The sequence below is a fragment of the Cebidichthys violaceus genome, unplaced genomic scaffold (assembly GCF_023349555.1).
Source record: "Cebidichthys violaceus isolate CVI_PGR_0920_01 unplaced genomic scaffold, fCebVio1.0.p SCAF_2, whole genome shotgun sequence".
Taxonomy (NCBI): Eukaryota; Metazoa; Chordata; class Actinopteri; order Perciformes; family Stichaeidae; genus Cebidichthys; species Cebidichthys violaceus.
The window spans coordinates 21468491-21488928 of NW_027176372.1; the positions used below are offsets into that span (position 1 = coordinate 21468491).

Sequence of the window (20438 nt, forward strand, 5' to 3'; positions counted from 1 at the left end):
AAAAAAAAAAAAAAAAAAAAACGCAGAACGAAATCCTACAAATGAAAAGGCAGAGGCCATTTTGCTACTGAGCTCAGAGCATAAACAGAGCAACATGAGCGCAAATGAAAGAAAAGGCCATCCACACCCAGACATCTCTACAGGAGCAAATAACCACATAAAGAATACAGAGACATTATTTTTGTTGCTTTTTCTAAATATTTCAAACTGTAGCTATAATTGGAACAATACAACTGAATACAAGCAATTGCTAGAAATATATTTTATAAAAAATATGATTTTATACATTTTTAGTCTTGAATTCCGCAGAAGGTTTTATTCTTCGCATCCTGACTTCAGTTTATTTTGTAAAGTGGTGAAAGCTGTGTTCCCGTTCTAATCAGAATGGCCTCATGTTTTGAGGACATTCTAAATTCCATTTACAGCAGCCGTCTGGTAGCCTGCGGGCCTAAAAGTTTGCAGCAACACATGGGGGCGCCACATCAATAGATTACAAAACAGATTTACTAAATGGAGGGATGAAAAGACCTGCTGCTAATTAACATCCATGGTTTTACTCTCATTTTCATTCAACAGGCCCAGACAGGTCTGTGTAGTTTTTGCTTACACACACAAGTGCTTCGTCAATATTGTAACTGTACATGTCTGCATTTGTAATTATTGAATAAAGTACTGATAGGCTGACATAATAAACTTTAAATGGTGATTATCATCAGTTATTACATCAAGTAGGCATATGTTCAGACAACAAGAATTTCAATTATTCTGCAGAAGTTTTAACTTCCTTAAGTTTCTTCCTCTCCTTGAATTAGCCATAAGTCTATTAATATGCATTAAAGTGAGGCTGTGCTTTTTTGTTGTGCCTGGACAAGTATTACAAACACGCCCCATAAATAGAAGTAAAATATGATACATGCTTTAAAAGAAATGGTTTTAAAAGGTTCTGTTCTGGTATCAAAACTGGAGCTGACGTCAGTCATAACAGAGCAGACTATTGTCTCACTTTAAAAGTGTCCCTCTCTGTTGTGATTCATGTTTTTACATTAAAGTAAAAGTACTTTGTTCAGTCTTAAATGTCAAAAAATGATGATTAAATACAAACTGCAGGTAGATCTTAATTCAGTACAGCTGCGGCACTCTGGGTCTGCACTCATGCAATAAGCTCGTAAAGATAATTTATGCACGCTATTTGGGCACCTTCGTGGTAATCGGCACCGCCGCGACCACCACCACCACCACCACCACCACGAGGACGCGCACGTCCGGTTAATGGGACTTACGTGCGCGCGTTCACAGCTAGAGAGTCACAAAAGCAGCAACTCTCCAGTGAGGTGGGCGCACAACTTTTGCACCGACATCAACAAACGACCCGAGGAGCCCGGAGCAGTTTGTTTGGATGAGAAGAACGTTTCTTGAAGAGAAGGTTCAATCAGGGATTTGCTCGCATTGCGATTTGGGAACTTTTTTGGTTGGAGCTCAGAACGGTTTGGATGGTGGGGAAGATGACGGCGACATAAGTTCACGTCTCCGGATCGCCGCGCTTCTCTTTCAGTGAATTCATCTCAATGAAGAGCCTCTAACCCGGACCCGACGACACTCGGCGGCCCGGAGCTGAAGCCCACCGGACGCAGGGAACCGTGAACCGCAGCGGCTCGCCGGGATGGTGTGCCTGCTCAACTGCCTGCTGCTGGGATATCTGACCTGGAATCTCCGGATATCGGACGCGCAGGGGGAGTACTGCCACGGCTGGCTGGACGCTAATGGGAATTATCACGATGGCTTCCAGTGTCCGGAGGACTTTGACACCACGGACGCCACCGTGTGCTGCGGCTCCTGCTCGCTGCGCTACTGCTGCGCGGCCGCGGACGCGCGGCTGGACCAGGGCGGCTGCACCAACGACAGGGAGGTGGACAACACCGAGTTCGCAGCGCGTAAGTTTAGTGGTTTTAAAGCTTACTGACTTAAACGTGCTTTCTCTCAAGCATTCCCGAAAGTTTAGCGTTCAGGGAAACTTCTCTAATTAGTTCAGAGTTGAAGTCGGTTGGGTGCAAACGCAAATAGCTACACAAGTTCAACATGCATGCGCATATTTAGTCTAAATGTGTGGCTTCTTGTTTAGGAGCGTTGGTTTCTACAGAGGCCAGCTGAACAAAGTCAATAAACACAAAATAATGCGTATTTCGGTGCCTTGCCCAAGGACACGTTAGTGTCCAACCACCAGAGCAGACAGACTGCTGTCATATGGAATTATGCATTATGATGCATAAATGTTACATTATACTAAATGTCTGGTTCATGAACTCAAACAAGTCACAAATAAATGTGTTCTTTGGGAAAACAAGGACAAAAAAGTGTGTGTTGAACAACTAAAGACACCTTTCATAGAAGTTGTTTTCACTTATGCAACCTTTCATATTTCCAGTTACTGTGTTTTCATGTATTTCCAGCATTAACCAAGCGAAGTGTCCAGTTTCCAGCACCTTGCTATCTCAGCTCCTGTGGCTTCATTTGACCTGAACTCACTACAGATCACTATCGGTGTAGAACTTTCTGCTGACGCAGCCCGTCAGTCACTCAACAAGTGTTCTTCAAACTAAACTCTTTACGAATCTCTGAGCAGAAATAAGCACAAAACTCACAAAACAAAACAAAAAAAGATAAGCTGGATCAGAATGCAGGAATGTATTGAAAACGTTCTTACACAAGCCGCCTCATTGTGCTGCCAAACTCCAAAAAAATTCACGTTGACTTTGGGATTTGCCAACCAAAGTATAAGCATAACTGAACGAGACAGCAAACAAATTATCTTTAACTTCTTTAAACCCTTAATAGGCTCAAAGTGTTACGTTAACCCTCTGTGAGTTGTGAAATCTTAAATAAAAGGTCGCTTTAACCCTCCGAGGTTTTATTTTTCTTCAAAGTTTTCTTTAAATTTCCCGAGCTGATAAGCTTAACTGAATGCACTGTGTGCTCACAATTTCCTAATTTCTTCCTGTCAAAATAAATAAACATTCGCTGATTTCCTCCCAAAGTGCAAAGAGTGTAACCTCAGCTGTTTGTATTTTCCAGAAGGAATGTGTCCGTTAAGTTTAGTTCACGATACTATAAAGGACTTTAAAGAAATAACTTCATTAAATAATGTTCAGTTTCACAATTTTAGTCACCATGAACATCTGTGTAGTCACCAACAAGGTCAAACTTAACTTTAACAACTCTATTTAGGATTTATAAGCACTGCATAAACACTTACGTTTTATGACGCACTATAATGTAGTCGTAAGCAGATGTAACAACTAGTTTATAGTCCTGTAAGCATCCATAAGTGGTGTATAAACATATAATGAATGACAATATAGTAAAACACAGTTGTAATCATATAAAACATGTCATGACACAACTACTAAATGTTTACATAGTGCTTGTAAATGTTAAATAGTGGAGTTAAAGTAAAATACTGAACAATATCTTTGATTTATTGAAGTTAAATGAGTTATTTGTTGGTCTCCAGGGCAGTGAAAATAGAACATCAGAACACTAACGGTGGTCCATGTTTCCCTACATGCTGCTTCCTCATTATTGGTCCTAACCTGCCCGTGTCTCCTCCCCCCTCAGAGCCCATCTACGTGCCCTTCCTAATGGTGGGGAGCATCTTCGTCGCCTTCGTCGTGGTCGGCTCCCTGGTGGCCGTCTACTGCTGCACCTGCCTGCGGCCCAAGCAGCCGACCCAGCAGCCCATTCGCTTCTCCCTGCGGAGCTGCCAGGGCGAAACCATCCCCATGATCCTCACCTCCGCTCCCCCGAGCCTCCGCGCCCCGTCGCGACAGTCCAGCACGGCCACCACCAGCTCCAGCTCGGCCGGAGGAGGCAGCTCCATGCGGAGGTTTTCTCTCGGAGGTCAGGGCCAGCAGCACGGCTGCCTGGTGTCTGCCACCGTCTCCTCGTCAGCCTCCACCCCAACTCAGGCCCCTCAGACTCTGCCTCCGCCTCCGCCTCCCCCTTACACATCCCCGCCAGCGCCCATGTCAGGAGGCATGCAGCACCAATTGGCCTCCACCCACACCCACACCCAGCTGCAGCTCCACCAGCCCTCCATGTCCTCTCAGACCTTCCTCCTGCCACAGCAGTACTTCTTCCCCCTGCAGCCAGACGCCTTCTCAGCGGCCAAGGGCTTCGCCGACTTCGGACAGAGCTGACACGGCTCCCAGCGGGGGAGGGGGGGGGAATATAGCGGGATTACAAGATTATTAATTTTTTTTTTTAGATGGTTGGATGTGAGCCACACTGCAACACACAGCTGGTGGCGTTTGGGTGGAAGGCCCAGGCCGTCTGGACGGACACAGAGAGAGCGGCAGGAGGACGAGGCCCGAGGCGTTTCCCCCCTCCTGCATCACAGGACGCATCCGAGCTCAACAGACCTGTTAGAGGCAGCAACAGTGTTGAAACTTGTGCACTTTTATCTTAAAATTGTAAACAGTCCTCACTGGCCTTACATTTTATTTTTTTATACAGGTTGTTGTTGTTGTTTTTTTTAAGCTGACAGCTCACAATACAGACTAACTCTTAATCACAAACCTTCCTCTGAAAGCTGAAACTCTGCACAAACGGCACCAACACTGTCGCTCTGAGCATTGTTACATTGTTAGAAATAGATGTTGGAAACCAGGGAAATGTTGTGTTTTTTTTGACAATCGCAAGGACCTCTGAAGGAGGGGTGGACCTGATGTACAAAGGACAGTACATTCAGGGGGAAACGTGGACTTTTATAAGATGTTGTACAGGCATTGTACCCAGAGCAGGGTCGTCATATTGATTCCCTAACTTTACAGCGAATAAAATGTTGCCTCTCCGTACCTTTTCCGTGCACTAATGAGACGTCTGTTGAATTACATTTTTGTGCTGTGAAAGAAGCCTCATCATCACTCACGACGGAAAAAAAAAAAAAAGGAAACCGGAGCGGTCGGGTCTGCACAGCAGCTCAAACTACCTGTCGCTCATTCTTGCGCCAGACTTCACAGCAGGAATGCAGCGCTGAGATCGGTCATTGTCAGTGTTCAATGAGCATGGCATGGTCACAGTGTTAAAAACAACTCGCCCCAGAAATAGAGGTTTAGGTTGCACCAACAGGTATCGCAAAAAAAAAAAGAAGAAAAAACCTCGACAAAGACCTTTCTGTTCTCCAGTTATCGGACTGTGAAATAGACTCGGCGATCGGTGTCTCGTGAAACCTGCAAAGCGGTTCAGTCCGGCGAGGTTTTTGCTGCTGCGTCGTCATCAGCGGACTGTTCGATCACGAAATACAACTCACTCGACAGATTCCACTCTTAACTTCTTCAGGGCTCGAGTGTACTCACAGCTGTCGGGTCAGACTCGAGTTCTCACGTTCCACACTCCCGCTAATAAACAGAAAAATACAAGTGTTGCGAACACGTTTTTGCTGACGTTTCCTGAATCTTTCGGATAGGTGCAATACTTTAATGTCTGAGCCAGGCTTAAAAAAAAAAAAAAAGTTTCCAGTTTCTTTTCCAAGTTCAGAGTCCTGATTATTACTGCTCACACGGAGGTCTTTTACTTTATTCTGGCTCACAGATTTTATCGAAATTAAAACTAATTTTCTGGGTCTAAAACCCCTGAAAACAATTCTCTCGTAAAACAAAATCCATCACACATTAAAGTTACTGTGATGATGAGATCAAGAACTCATTAAAGTTGTGAAATCAAACCATGTTGTTTTTGGATACTATTACTTGTCAGCAATAGCACAGTTGGTCCATTTACTTTCCTTAACTGCCTCTCTTTATAGAGCTTTTTTTGGTTATTAGTGGCGGAGTCCGCCAATCCTACAATGGATTCAAACTCGCCAGCAGATGAAAGCGTTTTTAGTTCTGCTCTGCGTTTCACCGCGCTGTATTTGTAGGGGGATCTTCAGTGCTGCGTTTGTCATTTTTGCTGACAATATGTCACCTGGTTGCTATTTCTTTATAGAGATAGACTAAACTTCAAAATGAAAAGAAAAGAGGAAATACAGGCGGAGTGAAGGGTCTCTGCAGGTACAGACACCATCACACTTATAGCACATAAGTTATGATTGAGAGGTTATTTTTGTACAATCTATAAATATTTGTTTTAGGAAAAAATCTACTATTATTGATTTATCAGACAATTATTATCTTGATTTATTGTTTGGTCTCTAAAATGTACGCCCCGCCCTTTACTGATGTGATGTTCAGCGACAAACCTCCAAACACACCGGAGAATAAGCAACCGCGTTCACATTGTTCCTCCAGGATTGTAAAGTTTATTTCAGTAGTCCTTCATGGCAGTAAAAGACAACACTTATAAGTTTGCAGTCCCAACATGCAGAACAATCATCGAAAAACAAAAATGACGGAAAAGAAACAAATATTAAAGTAAAGTTAAAGGTGCGATTTTTTTTTTTTCTCTTTTGTAAAGTGATCAACACTTGAGGGAGAATCAAAAGTAGTACAGTTAAACATTTCAGAGCACAGTTTGTGTTATCCATTCATGCAGCCCACGACTTTCACAGACAACAACGTGTGTTTTATGTTTTCTGGAAAAAAAACAAAGCAACAGTCTACATCCACATTCAGCGGTTTGGAAACTTTTGACAAGATGACGTCCGATTACGTTTTTTTTTTTTTTGTTTTACACTAAAAGACCCGGCAGAGAAAGAGAATCATTAACCCTCAGTAAAGAGCTTTCCTGTAAAAGCAGAGGTACACACTGCATGAAGAAAACAAGTCACACACATTTACACTCAAGAGACATCAGATACTGAAACCAGATAATACCAGATATCCACTGCTGGAAAGGTACATCGAGTGCATTGTGCAACGTCTCCTGTCGAAGCGAGCCGAGCGTCAGAAACTCTCACAGTCGAGGTCGAGAGTTTGATCTCACACACACACACACACACACACACACACACACACAGTCATTCTGCACACACACACACACACACACACACTCCCATGCATCAGCACACAGCAGTACAACATAGCTATACCTGGAGTCGTGCAGACGGACAACTGGAGCAAGCCACACACACACACACACACACACACACACACACACACACACACACACACACACACACACACACACACACACACACACACACATTCTCTCACTCACTCACTCACACTCACACACACACACACACACACACACACACACACACACACACACACACACACACACACACACACACACACACACACACAAAGAAACAAACCGGTAGACGCCAGAAACTCCAAATCTCACATTGAGGACACAGACATGCAATGCATACATAGAAGTTATCCACAGTAGAGGTGACACACACACACACGCACACACACACACATTCTCTCACTCACTCACTCACTCACACACTCACACTCACACTCACACACACACGCACACACGCATACATACAGCACATGCACATGCAGGCAAGAAACTGACACGCAGTCACACACACCGTCAGAGATCCGATCTCCCATAGGGAGAAGAAAGCAATCACACGGACATTAAGTAGTCAATTATAAATAAATCAAGCTGTAACAATATTAATATTAATAATAACAAGACATTTAAGAAAGCTCAGTTTTTTCCTCATTCGATCTATTCTATCCTGCCAGTTTATCAGAGGAAGAAAAAAACAAACAAAAAAAAGTTACAGACAGTTCATTACAAAGCCAGTCAATGCAAAATTCATACATCTCCAATATAAAAATACAAATCCACAAAATAACTATAGAGACAAAGTAGTTTTGATATTGTCGTGGAGTTTTCCTGGCTAATATTTCTCTCCCCCTTAAGCTAATGGCACTTATGTTAGAAGGATAAAATCTCCATTTTAAGGGAAACGCCGTCACCGCTGAGAGCTCAAACAAAGACCATCGGAGAGCCTCCCGTTCACCTCTGCAGGAACAAATCTAAAGTTTATACACGTGCCACAAGGCACTCTGTAGTTTTCACATTGTACGAGTGCAAGACTGTGGTGGGGAGACAGTGATTTAGTATTCGGTTGGTGTGTGTGTGTGGTGAGCACTGGTCTAAGCTAGCTGGCTAAACTATTCTTGGCTATCTTCTTCTTCTTCTTCTTCTTCTTCTTCTTCTTCTTCTTCGGTGGGGGAAAAGTTCTACGTAGGCACCGTCGTGATCGTTGAGACAGGAGTGATGTGTGGAATGCAATTATTTGTCGCAAGCAATGCTTCTGCTGTAAAAAACGGTGGAAACAGGACTACGGTGAGTTGCAGGGAGGCAACTTCTTAATAAAGAATTAAGAAGGAAAAATAAACAAAGAAAAAACCCAGGCACGATATCTACATAAACAAGGATGAAGGCATGAGCAAATGTAAGGCTTTACACAATATAGATGCTTCCTTAAGTGCAAAAAGAAAATATAAATATTACAATGTCTGCTCTGAAGTGGTCCGTTTAGTGCTGGAATACACTCAGGAGTGTGATTACATTTGGTTTAAAGTTTTCCGAATTCACTAGTACTTGGAAGATTGTATATACGACTGCTCTTTGGCAATCTTTCACAAGTTCAAATCCCCTAAAAAAAACCCAAAAAAACGAATCATCGTCCAGTGTTTTAAATTCTACAACAACAGTGTTTAGGAGTATGATTTTAATATAATTAAATGATTTTCAATAGAGAGGAGACGTTCGCTCCAACAGCGAAGAACTTCAGACCACAGACCGCCGCTAAGAAAGCACAGTGCTCATCGTGTCTGCTGGACACACAACTACAGCTGAGAAGTGAACACAAGTTGTACTGTTTCCTTGTTTTGTTTTGTTTTTTCCCTTTTTTTTCTTTTTTTTTTTTTCAAAAGACACTCTTCTTCTGTCCGTTTCTTATTCATGTCCAAATATCCCCTCAGTGCTGGAGGCAACGCGTTGGCACCTCCTCTTTCCTCCCGCTAAGCTTCAAATACCACCGGTAGAAGCGTCTGTCGTGGCTCCGGATTGGCCGACCAGAGGACCGGCGGCTCACCACTCGTTGGTCCTCTGTTTGGTGGTGTCGTACGCTCTGATCACGTCCGACTGAGACACCACTCCGTTCTCGTCTTGGGAGAAGGCGTAGCCGTCTGAAAAAGGGTGGAAGCAGTTAAAACTCTGAACATCGGTATGTTTATGTAATAAAAAGTAATTATAACACATCAAAAAAACACACTTAAAACAACTGAATAAACAGAATGAACCATTACAAAAAAAAACATTAAAATGTAAAGCAATAGTTCAGCATTTCGGGTAATATGTTGTTTAGCTGTTTTTGCAAAGAAAACCAATACTACTCTCAAGCCTGAAGGCCACAGCCAGAAGTCCTTTAGCTTAGCGTAGCACAAAGACAGCTAGCCTAGCTTTGTCCAAAGCTAACAAAGTCCGTCCATCGCCGCCTACGACGCTTAATATTCAACACGTCATGTCTCGTTTGTTTAATGCACATAAAAAGGAAGTGTAAAACAACAATTTGGTTCTTATATATGTGAGGCTAATTCTGCCGGGGAACAAGAGCCAGAACCGGGCTTCCAGTCTTTATGCTAAGCTAAGTAGCTGTAGCTAACGCCAGCGTGTGCTTCTCAGGTGTTGTATTCGAGTCAGAAAGAGAATCTCCGAGCGATATGTGAAGAACACTTAGCACTTGTTCTGAAGCAATTTCCATAATCCTCAAAGACTCTCCACCGTTTTTTTTTACCCGCTTCCAAAGTTTCAACAGTTTCCAGAGTCACAAGTTTAAAAAATTGCTTTGAAACATTCAGCGAACCAAATTTTTTTCTCCAGAGAAATGGCGGCTTACGTAACGTCACGCTAAGTGGCACAAAGTGTAGTTTCATATTTCGCGCACAGACATGAGAATGGTATCGATCTTCTTATCATCAGCTAGAAATCCAATAAGAATGATCCCAAAATGTCGCACTATTCTGGTGAAAATAACACTAAAATCACAGCACCCCCCCCCCCCCCCCAAACACTGTATCTATAGTACAACAGCAGCTCTGTGATCGACCACCTAAACTCTCCCACAGGGTTCCTCTTATGGCCTTTGACTCCCGACTCACCTTCAGGTGTCAAATGACCCCCCCCCCCCCCCCCCCCCCCCCCCCCCCCCCCCCCCCCCCCCCCCCCCCCCCCCCCCCCCCCCCCCCCCCCCCCCCTTCTGAGTGCATTGTGGGGGAATAACAGCGCAACATTTCAATCATTTCATCGTTATCTCGCTCTACTCAACTCAGGACACACGAGGCACACGAGGGGGAGGACAGGAAGTCAACAAACCAGAACAGGAAAAAAAAAAAAAGAGGAGGGAGAGAGGCGTCTATCGGGGGAGCTAGAGGAGGCTAGTGAACGTGGGTGAGGTGTGAATAAGGAAATGAAAAGGTATCACACTACAACGGTCTCATCCCCACCTATGAGACAAACAAAAAAAACAAACCGATCAGACACAGGACAGAAACCGAAAAAAGAGAAAAGTAAACAGAACACCAAACCCATGCTTAATTAAAGCGTCACTAAACATGTAACGCCTGAGTTTCGCTGCTGATACCAAAGCTGTACTACTTTGATACCTCACTATGCACTTAGTAGTAGAACGTAGGTTGTTCTTATGGTAAACATCAGCATTTAGAAAGACACATTGAGGTAGTTTGCAGCCGTTTGTGTCTATAATTAACTTACAGCTGAATAATATGCTATAATATACTACGCCTGCCTGAGTAATTGATGCTTAATTGTGCATCATGGATGACTTGTTAACTACTGAGCTGCTTTAGTTTGGATGTTTTTTCTTATCCTCAAAAAACATACAAGACAATAAAAACAAAAGTAAACAGACGTCTTTCTAATAAATAATATACAAAAGGAAAATGAACACAATTTAAACGAGACAAAATGAAAGAAAAGAATAAGAAAACAACATTCTTAACTGCTAAGTTTAGTTTTTTATACTTTCCAGATGATTAAAAAGGCAGTGAGGTACGATATATAGAGTTCTTTCCAAACTGTATGTATCCATGTCTCTAACTCGCCATGACAACAACTCATCTCACCGTTCATATGAAGCGGTCTGTGAAGGTTAAGACACGGGGAACAGTCCGGGGACGTGTGCTTCCTGCATCTGCTGAACGCAGACTATTTATGAACAGAGGCGGGACGAGGGCTTTAGAGACGCAGTACGCGTCGGAAGAAGACTAATGATGCTCCATCTGCTCCCCTGACGAGGGAACATATTTGGAAGCAGATAAATCCAGCGTGGATGAACTGAAGCGTTCTTTGGGGTAAGCGTTAGCGGCCTCGCGCCTCCATCTTAAGAGACGTTTAGCAAGAAAGGAACTAAGAGAGAGAGAAAGAGAGAGAAAGAGAACAAACAGAGATGGTGTAACTTACGGAGCAGGTTCTGCTGCATGGACTCAGACCGGTACAAACTGACTGTGCTCTTCTTGAAGACGTTCTTCAGGAGCTGGGCCCTCTCCGTCAAACTAGACACACACACACACACACACACACACACACACACGCACACACAGGCAGGGTGTTAGCGGCATGCTGAGCACCACGGGCAGATTTAATGAGCCATACGTCAAGCTTGTGTCCTCCAGAGTGGATGGACCTGCCAACCTGCTGTTACGAACCACCACATAAGAGAGACAAAACTCTGCAGACGCAGGGCGAAGAACAAAGTGTGTGTGTGTGTGTGTGTGTGTGTGAAATATTTCAAACCCTCATGTGTGTAAATGTAACTATAAGGGTCATATAAGCAAAATAATCCATGTATCTATGTGTTTGTATCTCTAGATGTTTGTTTCTGTAAGGTTGTGCAAGGTTGTGTGTGTGTGTGTGTGTGTGTGTGTGTGTGTGTGTGTGTGTGTGCGCCTGCAGCCCGCTGGGTCCGGGACAGTGGCCAGACTCGGGGATCATTTTCAGCCAGCAGGAGATCTCACACTGATCTGCTCCATGTTGCTTCCTGCTGCAGGCCTCAGGCCCCAGAGAGCAGAGCCGACCCGACTAATACGTTTTCACAATATATGGCTTTAATAATATCGGAGCTCTAAAATGAGACATCTACTGTTATGACATGATTACTGACATTACAGTCAAACTCCTGCAATTTAGCAGCAATTTGAGGATTTCTCTCCTCCACGTAGGAATATTGTTGGCAGCGGAGCCGTGAGTATTTGTGAACATTTTGAGGGATATGAGAGGTCACAGACGATTCTCATCTTAAGACTCTCTCAAAATGTTTTATATTTTGTGTCGCCCTGATAGGGTTGCGCCATACGACGATGATATATACAGTGAGATGGTATCCATTTATTATGCCACTCATAACTCAGCAGCTCCGCCTCTGTAATTCTCAGGCCTTTGTGGGCGATGCTGCAAATCAATGAGCAACTCAATACAGCAGGATTACAGAGTTAGTCGGGTAAAAACTCCTGTGCATTAACAAGTTGTAATATAACACTATGTCCACTACTTTTCTTTTTTTTTTTTTTTTTTATACCTTGAACGACTATTTGGCTGACGTGTGCTTTTGGCATTCAAGCGCCTAATAGGATATATCAAGGTGTTCAGGAAAAGTCGAAAATTCCCAGTCATAACTCATAATTTCAATAACTCTGACATAAATGTGGTCTGTGGAGGAGATTATTATTATTATTATTATGTGTGTCCCATGCCTCAAAGAACAGCAACCAGAGTCATTATTTTACCTTAAAGGGTCATTTTCACAAGCAAAAATGAATTTGTCTCACTTAAGAGACAAAACATTACATCAATAAATGTAAAATATACATCTAAAACCTTAAAAACAAAAAGATACAAACAGTGAAGTGACGTGTGGCCGTACCTCTTCCCATGCACCACGGCTCCAGGGTCTTTGGATAAAGCCTCGAGCTCCTGCACCTCATCCACCAGGGTCTTGAAACACACCTTCTTCACCCTGTAACAATAATTAAGACAAAATCATAATGTGAGAATCTTACTGTGGGCTGATGTCAACCAGAACCGGTGCACACGCGCACGCGCGCACACACACACACACACACACACACACACACACACACACTTCCCATGGAGCATGTTATATGTATAAACATGTTTTGGGGGGGCAGGAATGTGTCCAGGAGATAGGAGAGCTCCTGGAGGAATGTCCTGTATCGGATGTGTATCGGAGTGATGATGAGCGAGGAAAGCGCGGAGGAGACTTACACTTTGTAGGCCACGTCAAAGACCAGCGAGGTGATTGGGATGAAGACCAGGCCCATCCAGAAGACCCCCGAAGAGAACATCATCTCCGCCTGTCACACACACACACACACACACACACACACATACACACGCTTACTCTCGGGTCACTGTAGACAATGCAGAGTTCAACACCTGATGAAAAGAAGAGCTTTTTAAAAGCATAAGACACCTGATAAAGAGCAGCCATTATCCTCCTCTGTAACGGCTCATAATGAAAAACATACATGACAAAGGCAGCCCAAAACAAACACTAATATTGTGGAAATAAAGAGGAGATGGCTCCAAAGAACTTGCTCAAAGTGGGTTAATCCTCTGTGACTAAATGATGCCATGTTTTTGTGTGGATCTCCTTCACCTCTGAGGCCCTTCGGGGCGGAGGAAGTGCCCGTGAAGTATTTTGACAGCGGTATCTCTTTCACAGGAAAAACAGCTCAACTGTTTGTTTTTTTTCCACCGTGTTGAGAGCTGCCGTCAATGTGTCAGGCAGGAGACGCGGCGCCGTCGACCGGAGGTCTCACAAACGACACGTTCAATCCACCGGTCGCACCGCGTACGAGGGTGCGGATGACGCTTTAGAGCTGCAGTTATCGGGGTTCAGGACTCTGGGAGCGAGGGTCTGTATTTCCGGTGTAGCCTCGGCGTATTTCCGGGCCAAGACAGATTAGCGACTTGAGATGCCAGATTTGAGTTGGAGTCGAGCGACGACGTGTAAGAACGGATTGTTTCACAAGTTTTACGGCCTTGTTTTAAACCAATAAAAGTCAAAATCATCGTCAGACAATAGACGGTGGGTTCCAAGATCATATTTCAGCCAATGAATTCACACAAACTGTCTGCCTTTAAAAGAATCTGGAAGCAGAGACGTCGTTGGTTACGTTGGGTAACGACGTCTCCTTATTGTCATACAAGTTGAATAAAAGTTCACAGACGGAGATGATTTTCTCTGCCGTCACATAACTCTTTCCGATTTATAATAAACAATGAGCTGATGTTTTTATTTTCAACGCGGCGTGGAACAAATGTTCACACCGAGCTCACGAGCAAAATAAATCAGACAAATGAGACGGGATCCTCGCTGAGACGCGTTTATCTTGCTGAAAGAAAAACACATTTTGGATGTGATCTAAAAACAAGTCAGGCGTTTGAAGAAAACGCTTCTCCTCCGTCAAATATGCTTCATTAGTAGCAGACAGTCGCCTGTGATGATTTTAAATTTAAAAAAAAAAAAAAAAAAAAAAAAATCACAAAAGCGGTGGCCGTGTCAGGAGGTTGTTTCGGGTCCAAAGCGGAGACGTGGATCGTCTTTCGAGGGTGAGACGGTGTTTTCTTTGGCCCGCTGCACTGAAACTATCTGTCATTACACGTCCAAGTGCAAAACTCGCAAACTCCTTGCATTGTAATGTGCCACTTGTTTAAACTGCTGGGGCCCCCTCAACAGCGTCCTTCCTGTAATGTGACACAGGCAGGGCCCTTCGGATGTGCGCACACACACACACACACACACACACACACACACACACACACACACAGACACACACACACACACACACACACACACACACACACAGACACACACACACACACACACACACACACACACACACACACACACACACACACACACACACACACAGACACACACACACACACACACACACACACACACACACACACACACAGACACACACACACACTAGTGTCAAAACTATCAAAGCGCTCAGGTTTGCTTCAAATTAGCTAATCTGTTCGCCATTACCTGCAAATTGACTTTGATGTCTGACAAAACACCGGGAGGAAGAGGAAATCCCAAATGACAGGAAATCAAAAAAATGTCTCTTTCCTACAGTTTGAGACGGGACTCGGATGAATAGAGCCGTTCTGTGTCACCCGGGAGGCTGGAAATGGATGAGAATGAGGGAAAATTGCATTGAAAGCACAGGATATTTTCATGTCAATTTTGGAAATTGTGCAGCCCTGGTGGAAACATTTACTGTTTTTTTTTTTTTTTTACCCAAGTCCGTTTAATTATTTTCGTTTTCATCCAGCGTATCGTGCATTTTAATGAGAGCATTTAAGCCGTCTTGAGAGCCTTTTAGAAAATAAACCAGGGATGCTTACGCAGCATTTTAGCTCGAAAAATAAACCGTCGTAGTCTTAAACAAGTTCAATCTATAAACCGTATTTATATCGCTGTACATGCCACAAACGTTGTATATACAAGACTGATACTTCAAATCTCAAGTTTATCATAAAATGAAAAACTGCTGGTAATCACATGTGGTCCAATAACTCATTATAAAATGATGTACAACTGTGAAACCTACACAAACCGTGAGACGGCAAAAAAAACTAGATCTAAATCATATTTCCACGTTTCTAAATCAAAACAAATCTGACCAATTCCAATCAACAAATGTTTGTCTCCAGGCATCTGGACAGGCTCCGTCGACTGCGAGCTGGGGGCCAAACGGAGTCGGCGGATGCTAAGCGACGCCTCATACCAGGAGGCCCCTGGGAGCTGGACGGGGTGAGAGAGGTCTGAAGAGTGGGGCTGTATTTTTAGGACAAACTAATAAACTTGTCTGGCTGGACAGACAGTAGTGTCCGCTGGCGTGGAGCGGTGTGTTTTGACAGGCCGCTGACCCCCCCCCCTCCTCCCTCACGGCCACACACACACACACACACACACACACACACACGCAGACAGAGAGACTAGACGAAGCAATCGTGTGTAAACATGTGCACACGCACCATGCAAATGACCCGATCTACTGCTGTAAGACGTACGTTTCTACTCCAAACAGAAGACGGTATTTAGGGATGACGTGGTGGTCAAGAGGCTAGACGTTGATTGAGGTAATCTCTCTCTCTCTCTCTGTCTCTGTCTCTGTCTCTGCACCGTTCCCGTCTATTGCTACACAGTCAATCAATCATGATCAAGATCCTTAAATTTGGGAAAATATGTGGAATGACATCCAGAAAACCAGCCCGTGTGTTTTTAGGCTACCTTCCCCAGGAAGCCTTGATCAGGGGGATCTGACACCTGGCTGATCATGTTAAAGAAAGCCTGCAGTCAGCGGTTTGAGTTATGTTAATGCCGCCATTGTAATGGAAATTGAGGTAATCAACTACTCCACTATTCACCTCACAGGTAGTTGAATCCCGTCTGCATCGACCCACGTTGACCATCTAATTTGGCAGAATTCAACACCGTGCATGCTGGCTTCAAGGACAGGAGAGGGCAATTGAGGATGAAACTAAACATTTGGCCAAACGGGGCTCCAATCCTTTTTTTTTTTTTTTTAATGAATACAAAGTTAAAACGTCTCATGAATAAATAGGTAGCCAACACAGCACAGTACAGCAGAACCAGAGGCCTGAGGATGGCAGAAAGAAGCACACCCAGTCAAAGAAAGCAAATAAAAGAGAGCAAAAAAGGCAAATCCACAAATCCCCCAAATGTCATCGGCAGAGATAAACCAGCCAATAACCCCCCCCCCCCCCCCCCCCCCCCCAAAAAAAAAGAGGTCAAGGTGTAAAACAAACAAGGACTTTCTCAGCTGGGTCCTTCATGCACTCTATGCTCTCTGCGTGTCGCCTCACAAAGACAGCGAGACATCGACTAGAACAACAGAGAAAAGAAATTCCTTACATAAACACTACACACACACACACACACACACACACACACACACACACACACACACACACACACGTGATTTACAGTGTGTGTTCCTCTCTCTAACACTGTGCACGTTGTGGCGTTCATCAATCATTAGCCGAGGGAGGAAGAAGAGATCTGGGTAACGAAGACGACGCTCCTCGTGAGTCTTAAAGAAGGACCAGCAGGATTCCACAAGTACCACTGAGGGACTAAGTCAACAGCAGTGATGAACAGGGGTCAGTAATAACATCGCCGGGTCACGTTTGATCCCCAGAAGAAGACGAGTTCCTGCAAAGGGCGCAACATTTCATAAAAAAAGGCCCTCGTTTTTATACCATCTATTTGAAATTCAGGATGCTCTTCATTCAGAGAAGAGCATCCTTCACTAGCATCCTTTTTGATGTATCGGGAAAAATGTTGGCAGCTCTCAAATCTTGCATGTTGGAACACGTGAATTCATCACCTGTTTTCAGATCAACCTGCCCTCTCTGGTACAGCAACAATAGCCAGACAAAACTAAAAGATGTCTTAGTGTTAACTTTGATGGATTACTTGTCTTGAGCAGAGTTTCAAGTTTCTCTTCGAGTTGGTTTCCAAAAAAAAAAAAAAAAAACAGTGACTGCCTGGAGGGTAAAGAATACACAATGGACTAAAATGTGCAAAGCACTGCTGTGATCCTTAAATCGAGTGCATTATCAAAGCAGGGAAAGAATGTGTGGCTTCAAGACAAGAATCACAGAACCCGAGGATCTAATCATTTTTGCAACTTAACCCGCACATCCATGTTTCCTGCAGCGCATTGTTCAGATAAGTGGAGTCTGTGTTTTCACTCTTAGTGACCATCAAACTGAACACTTAGCGAGATAAAGCTCCAAAATAACCAAACTTTTTAAAAAAATTTTTTATTCCTGCTCTTAATCTCTTCAATATCTCACAGATAGTCCCGAGTGGATTCCCGGCATTCTACACATCATCAAACTTCTCGGTAAATGCGATTCCTTCCTGAGGAAATGTTTCTCGTCACCCGAGCAGAAACCTCGCTGATCCATGCGCCGACGACAAACGCTCGAGTCTGTGTGAGACCCGCTCGATTCAGAAATTGGGAAAAATAGCAAAAAAAAAAAAAAAAAGGCGAGTGCGAGAAAAGACGCGAGAGAAAATAGAACCGTACAGAAGACAGCTGTGTTGAAAGCAGATGCAAGTCAGCAGGTCAGTGTGACAAGAGCCCTGAGAGACGTCTCCTGAGGTGAAGCTAAGCGGCTTAGTGGGGCAGATTACACGGCTTCAACGGAATAATCTCACATTTTCTTTTTGATATCTGTGTCAGACTTTTTTTTTTTTTATGAGGTGCAAACGGGATGAACCAGGAAGTACCTGTGAAAAAGCACGCTAGCTATTTTATTGCGTTTTTCGTGGCGGGATCCCGCACCTGCCTTGTCAATCGTCCAAAGAACATTCAGCCCGACGTTGATGAATGTGTTCACGTGCAGCCGAGCGCTGCTTAGCGTCTCTGGTTAAAGGCGGTGGGGCTGCGTAGCGTGGCGAGAGCAGAAGCGGGAGGAGAAAGGAGTTCTGGTGTCTGTTATGTTGTTTGGCCCTCGGGCAGGGTTTTTTTTTTTTTTCCGACTGGCAGGGTGACAGAGAGGGGTGAACAAAAAGAGAACAAAGAGAGGGGGGGGGGGGGGGGGGGGGGGAAGCTGATGCAAAAAAAGTAAAAGAGACGGAGTGATAGAGAACATTGATGGAAGGACAGAAAGCATGACATGATATTTGAAGAGTCAAGCACACGTGGAGGAGGCCGCGGTGAAAGTATGCGAGGCTCGCATCGAGCATGAGAACAATCTCCAGAGGCTGCGGGGGTCTCTGATGCCTTCTCGGGTTTCGGAGAGATGCGTCCCCGTTTGATGAAGTACTGGCATCCTCGAGGAGTTGGGGCAGCGGCGTAGGGTTACCAACTACCCACAGGACACCATTACTGTCTTCAGTCAAGTGCTGCAGGGCGAGGATGAAAGCACCGGGCTTCATGAACGGGGGATAGAGTGAATACCCATCGTCGTAGTGTGTGTGTGTGTGTGTGTGTGTGTGTGTGTGTGTGTGTGTGTGTGTGTGTGCGCAGTCAGTTTGATCTATTTATTGCGTCATGCACATACAAGTGCAAAGCTGTCATGGACTTAAAATGCTATTAAATACTGTTCACCACCAACTTAAAATGTTGATAAAATATAAAATACACATTTTGTCTTCAGTCCTTAAACCTCTTTTTGCTCAAATCTGCTGCAAAAAAAGTTTCTAAGATCTGCTCAAAAGTATAAAGACATTTATTACAAAAGGAATAGTTCACCATCGTGGGAAATTAAACTTTCAGGCAGAGAGATAGTTTGAGAAGATTGATACCACTCTCATGTCCGTTTAGTAAATCTGAAGCTACAGATTTGGCTGCAAAATATATCTACTGAAATAAAGATGTTTGAAGACCTCCTGTTTCTAAAGCATCTAAAAACAAATCGGCCTTCTCTGTGTAATCCCCAGACCTGTAAGTTGTGCTTTTTATCAGTAAACCATTTGTGACAGTAGCTTCAAGCATCACGGCCACCCTTAGTGCACAACGCCTCGCACCGGCTTCACTACAGAGACCGTAAACTAAGCTTCGACTTTAAGCGCCGCTGCTGCTGCTGCAAACTGTATTCTTATTTTTAATCAGAAAGATATGATAAAAAGCGAAGTGTATTTCCCAAAACGTCAATCTTTTGCTTTAAATAAGCATATGAGCAAACATTTATCATGAGACATCAGGTCTTAGCGTTTACATGAGGATCAATTTACATTTAGCATTGTGATTATTACGCTGTAACCTGTGTTTCACCTCAACAACGCACGCAGTCAAAGATCTTTCTAGTGAGCTGCCATTCAGTCTGTTCTAAATCATCTCACATATGTCCGACATCTCAGGGTTTCCCATCCAATATGACCAAAACCGGTGCAAAGTTATGAACTCCCGGAAACGATGGAACGCGCTCTGTAACGAACTGTGTTACAATCTACACATTCACAGAGTCCCCGAATGCCAGAAGCATTATCTCAGACGGGGGACACACACACACACACACACACACACACACACACACACACACACACACACACACACACACACACACACACACACACACACACACACACACACACACACAGAATCCCAGTTTAGACAGATATTCTTCTACTGCATGCTGTGTGGTGCCAGCCTTTTTTCTTTTTTTTCTTTGAATAGCCTCCTACTGTGTTCTTGTTCCCTAATGAAAAGATGCCTCCTTCTCCACCCCAGAATGCACTGGGAAATGTCACCTGTGGTTAATAGGCTCTCATTAACCACCTGCGGTGACCCAGCGAGACAGTAGCCTCTTTCACATGTAAACAACAACTCAAACAAGTAAACAGTGTAAAAAAAATAAATAAATGTAGGGGCCTTTTTTTTTTTTTTTTTAAATCGGATCTGTTCTTTAACGTTTAAAGAACGTTAAAGTGCATT

General features: G+C 43.9%; 2 protein-coding genes across 3 annotated transcripts in view; one reads left to right on the forward strand and one right to left on the reverse strand.

Moving 5' to 3' along the window:
- The first annotated feature begins 1350 nt into the window (after window positions 1-1350).
- On the forward strand, window positions 1351-4846 carry shisa3 (shisa family member 3). Its single transcript, XM_068715521.1, has 2 exons — window positions 1351-1931; window positions 3613-4846. The coding sequence occupies exons 1-2, from the start codon at window positions 1661-1663 to the stop codon at window positions 4191-4193; spliced, it is 852 nt and encodes a 283-aa protein (XP_068571622.1). The 5' UTR covers window positions 1351-1660; the 3' UTR covers window positions 4194-4846.
- A 1420-nt stretch (window positions 4847-6266) lies between these two features.
- The window catches only part of atp8a1 (ATPase phospholipid transporting 8A1), a 59597-nt gene continuing 45425 nt past the window's right edge, over window positions 6267-20438 (reverse strand). For both annotated transcript variants that reach the window (XM_068715157.1, XM_068715156.1), the window contains 4 exons: window positions 13213-13301; window positions 12851-12943; window positions 11392-11483; window positions 6267-9098 (listed from right to left, as the gene is read on the reverse strand). In XM_068715157.1, coding sequence (XP_068571258.1) covers window positions 9001-9098; window positions 11392-11483; window positions 12851-12943; window positions 13213-13301 — 372 coding nt within the window. In that variant the 3' untranslated portion in view covers window positions 6267-9000. The remainder of the gene's footprint in view (window positions 9099-11391; window positions 11484-12850; window positions 12944-13212; window positions 13302-20438) is intronic.

Coding starts and splice junctions, on each gene's coding strand:
- shisa3 (XM_068715521.1), top strand. CDS start 1,661: ATGGTGTGCCTGCTCAACTGCCTGCTGCTGGGATATCTGACCTGGAAT. Junction 1,932..3,612: donor CAACACCGAGTTCGCAGCGC/GTAAGTTTAGTG, acceptor CTCCCCCCTCAG/AGCCCATCTACGTGCCCTTC.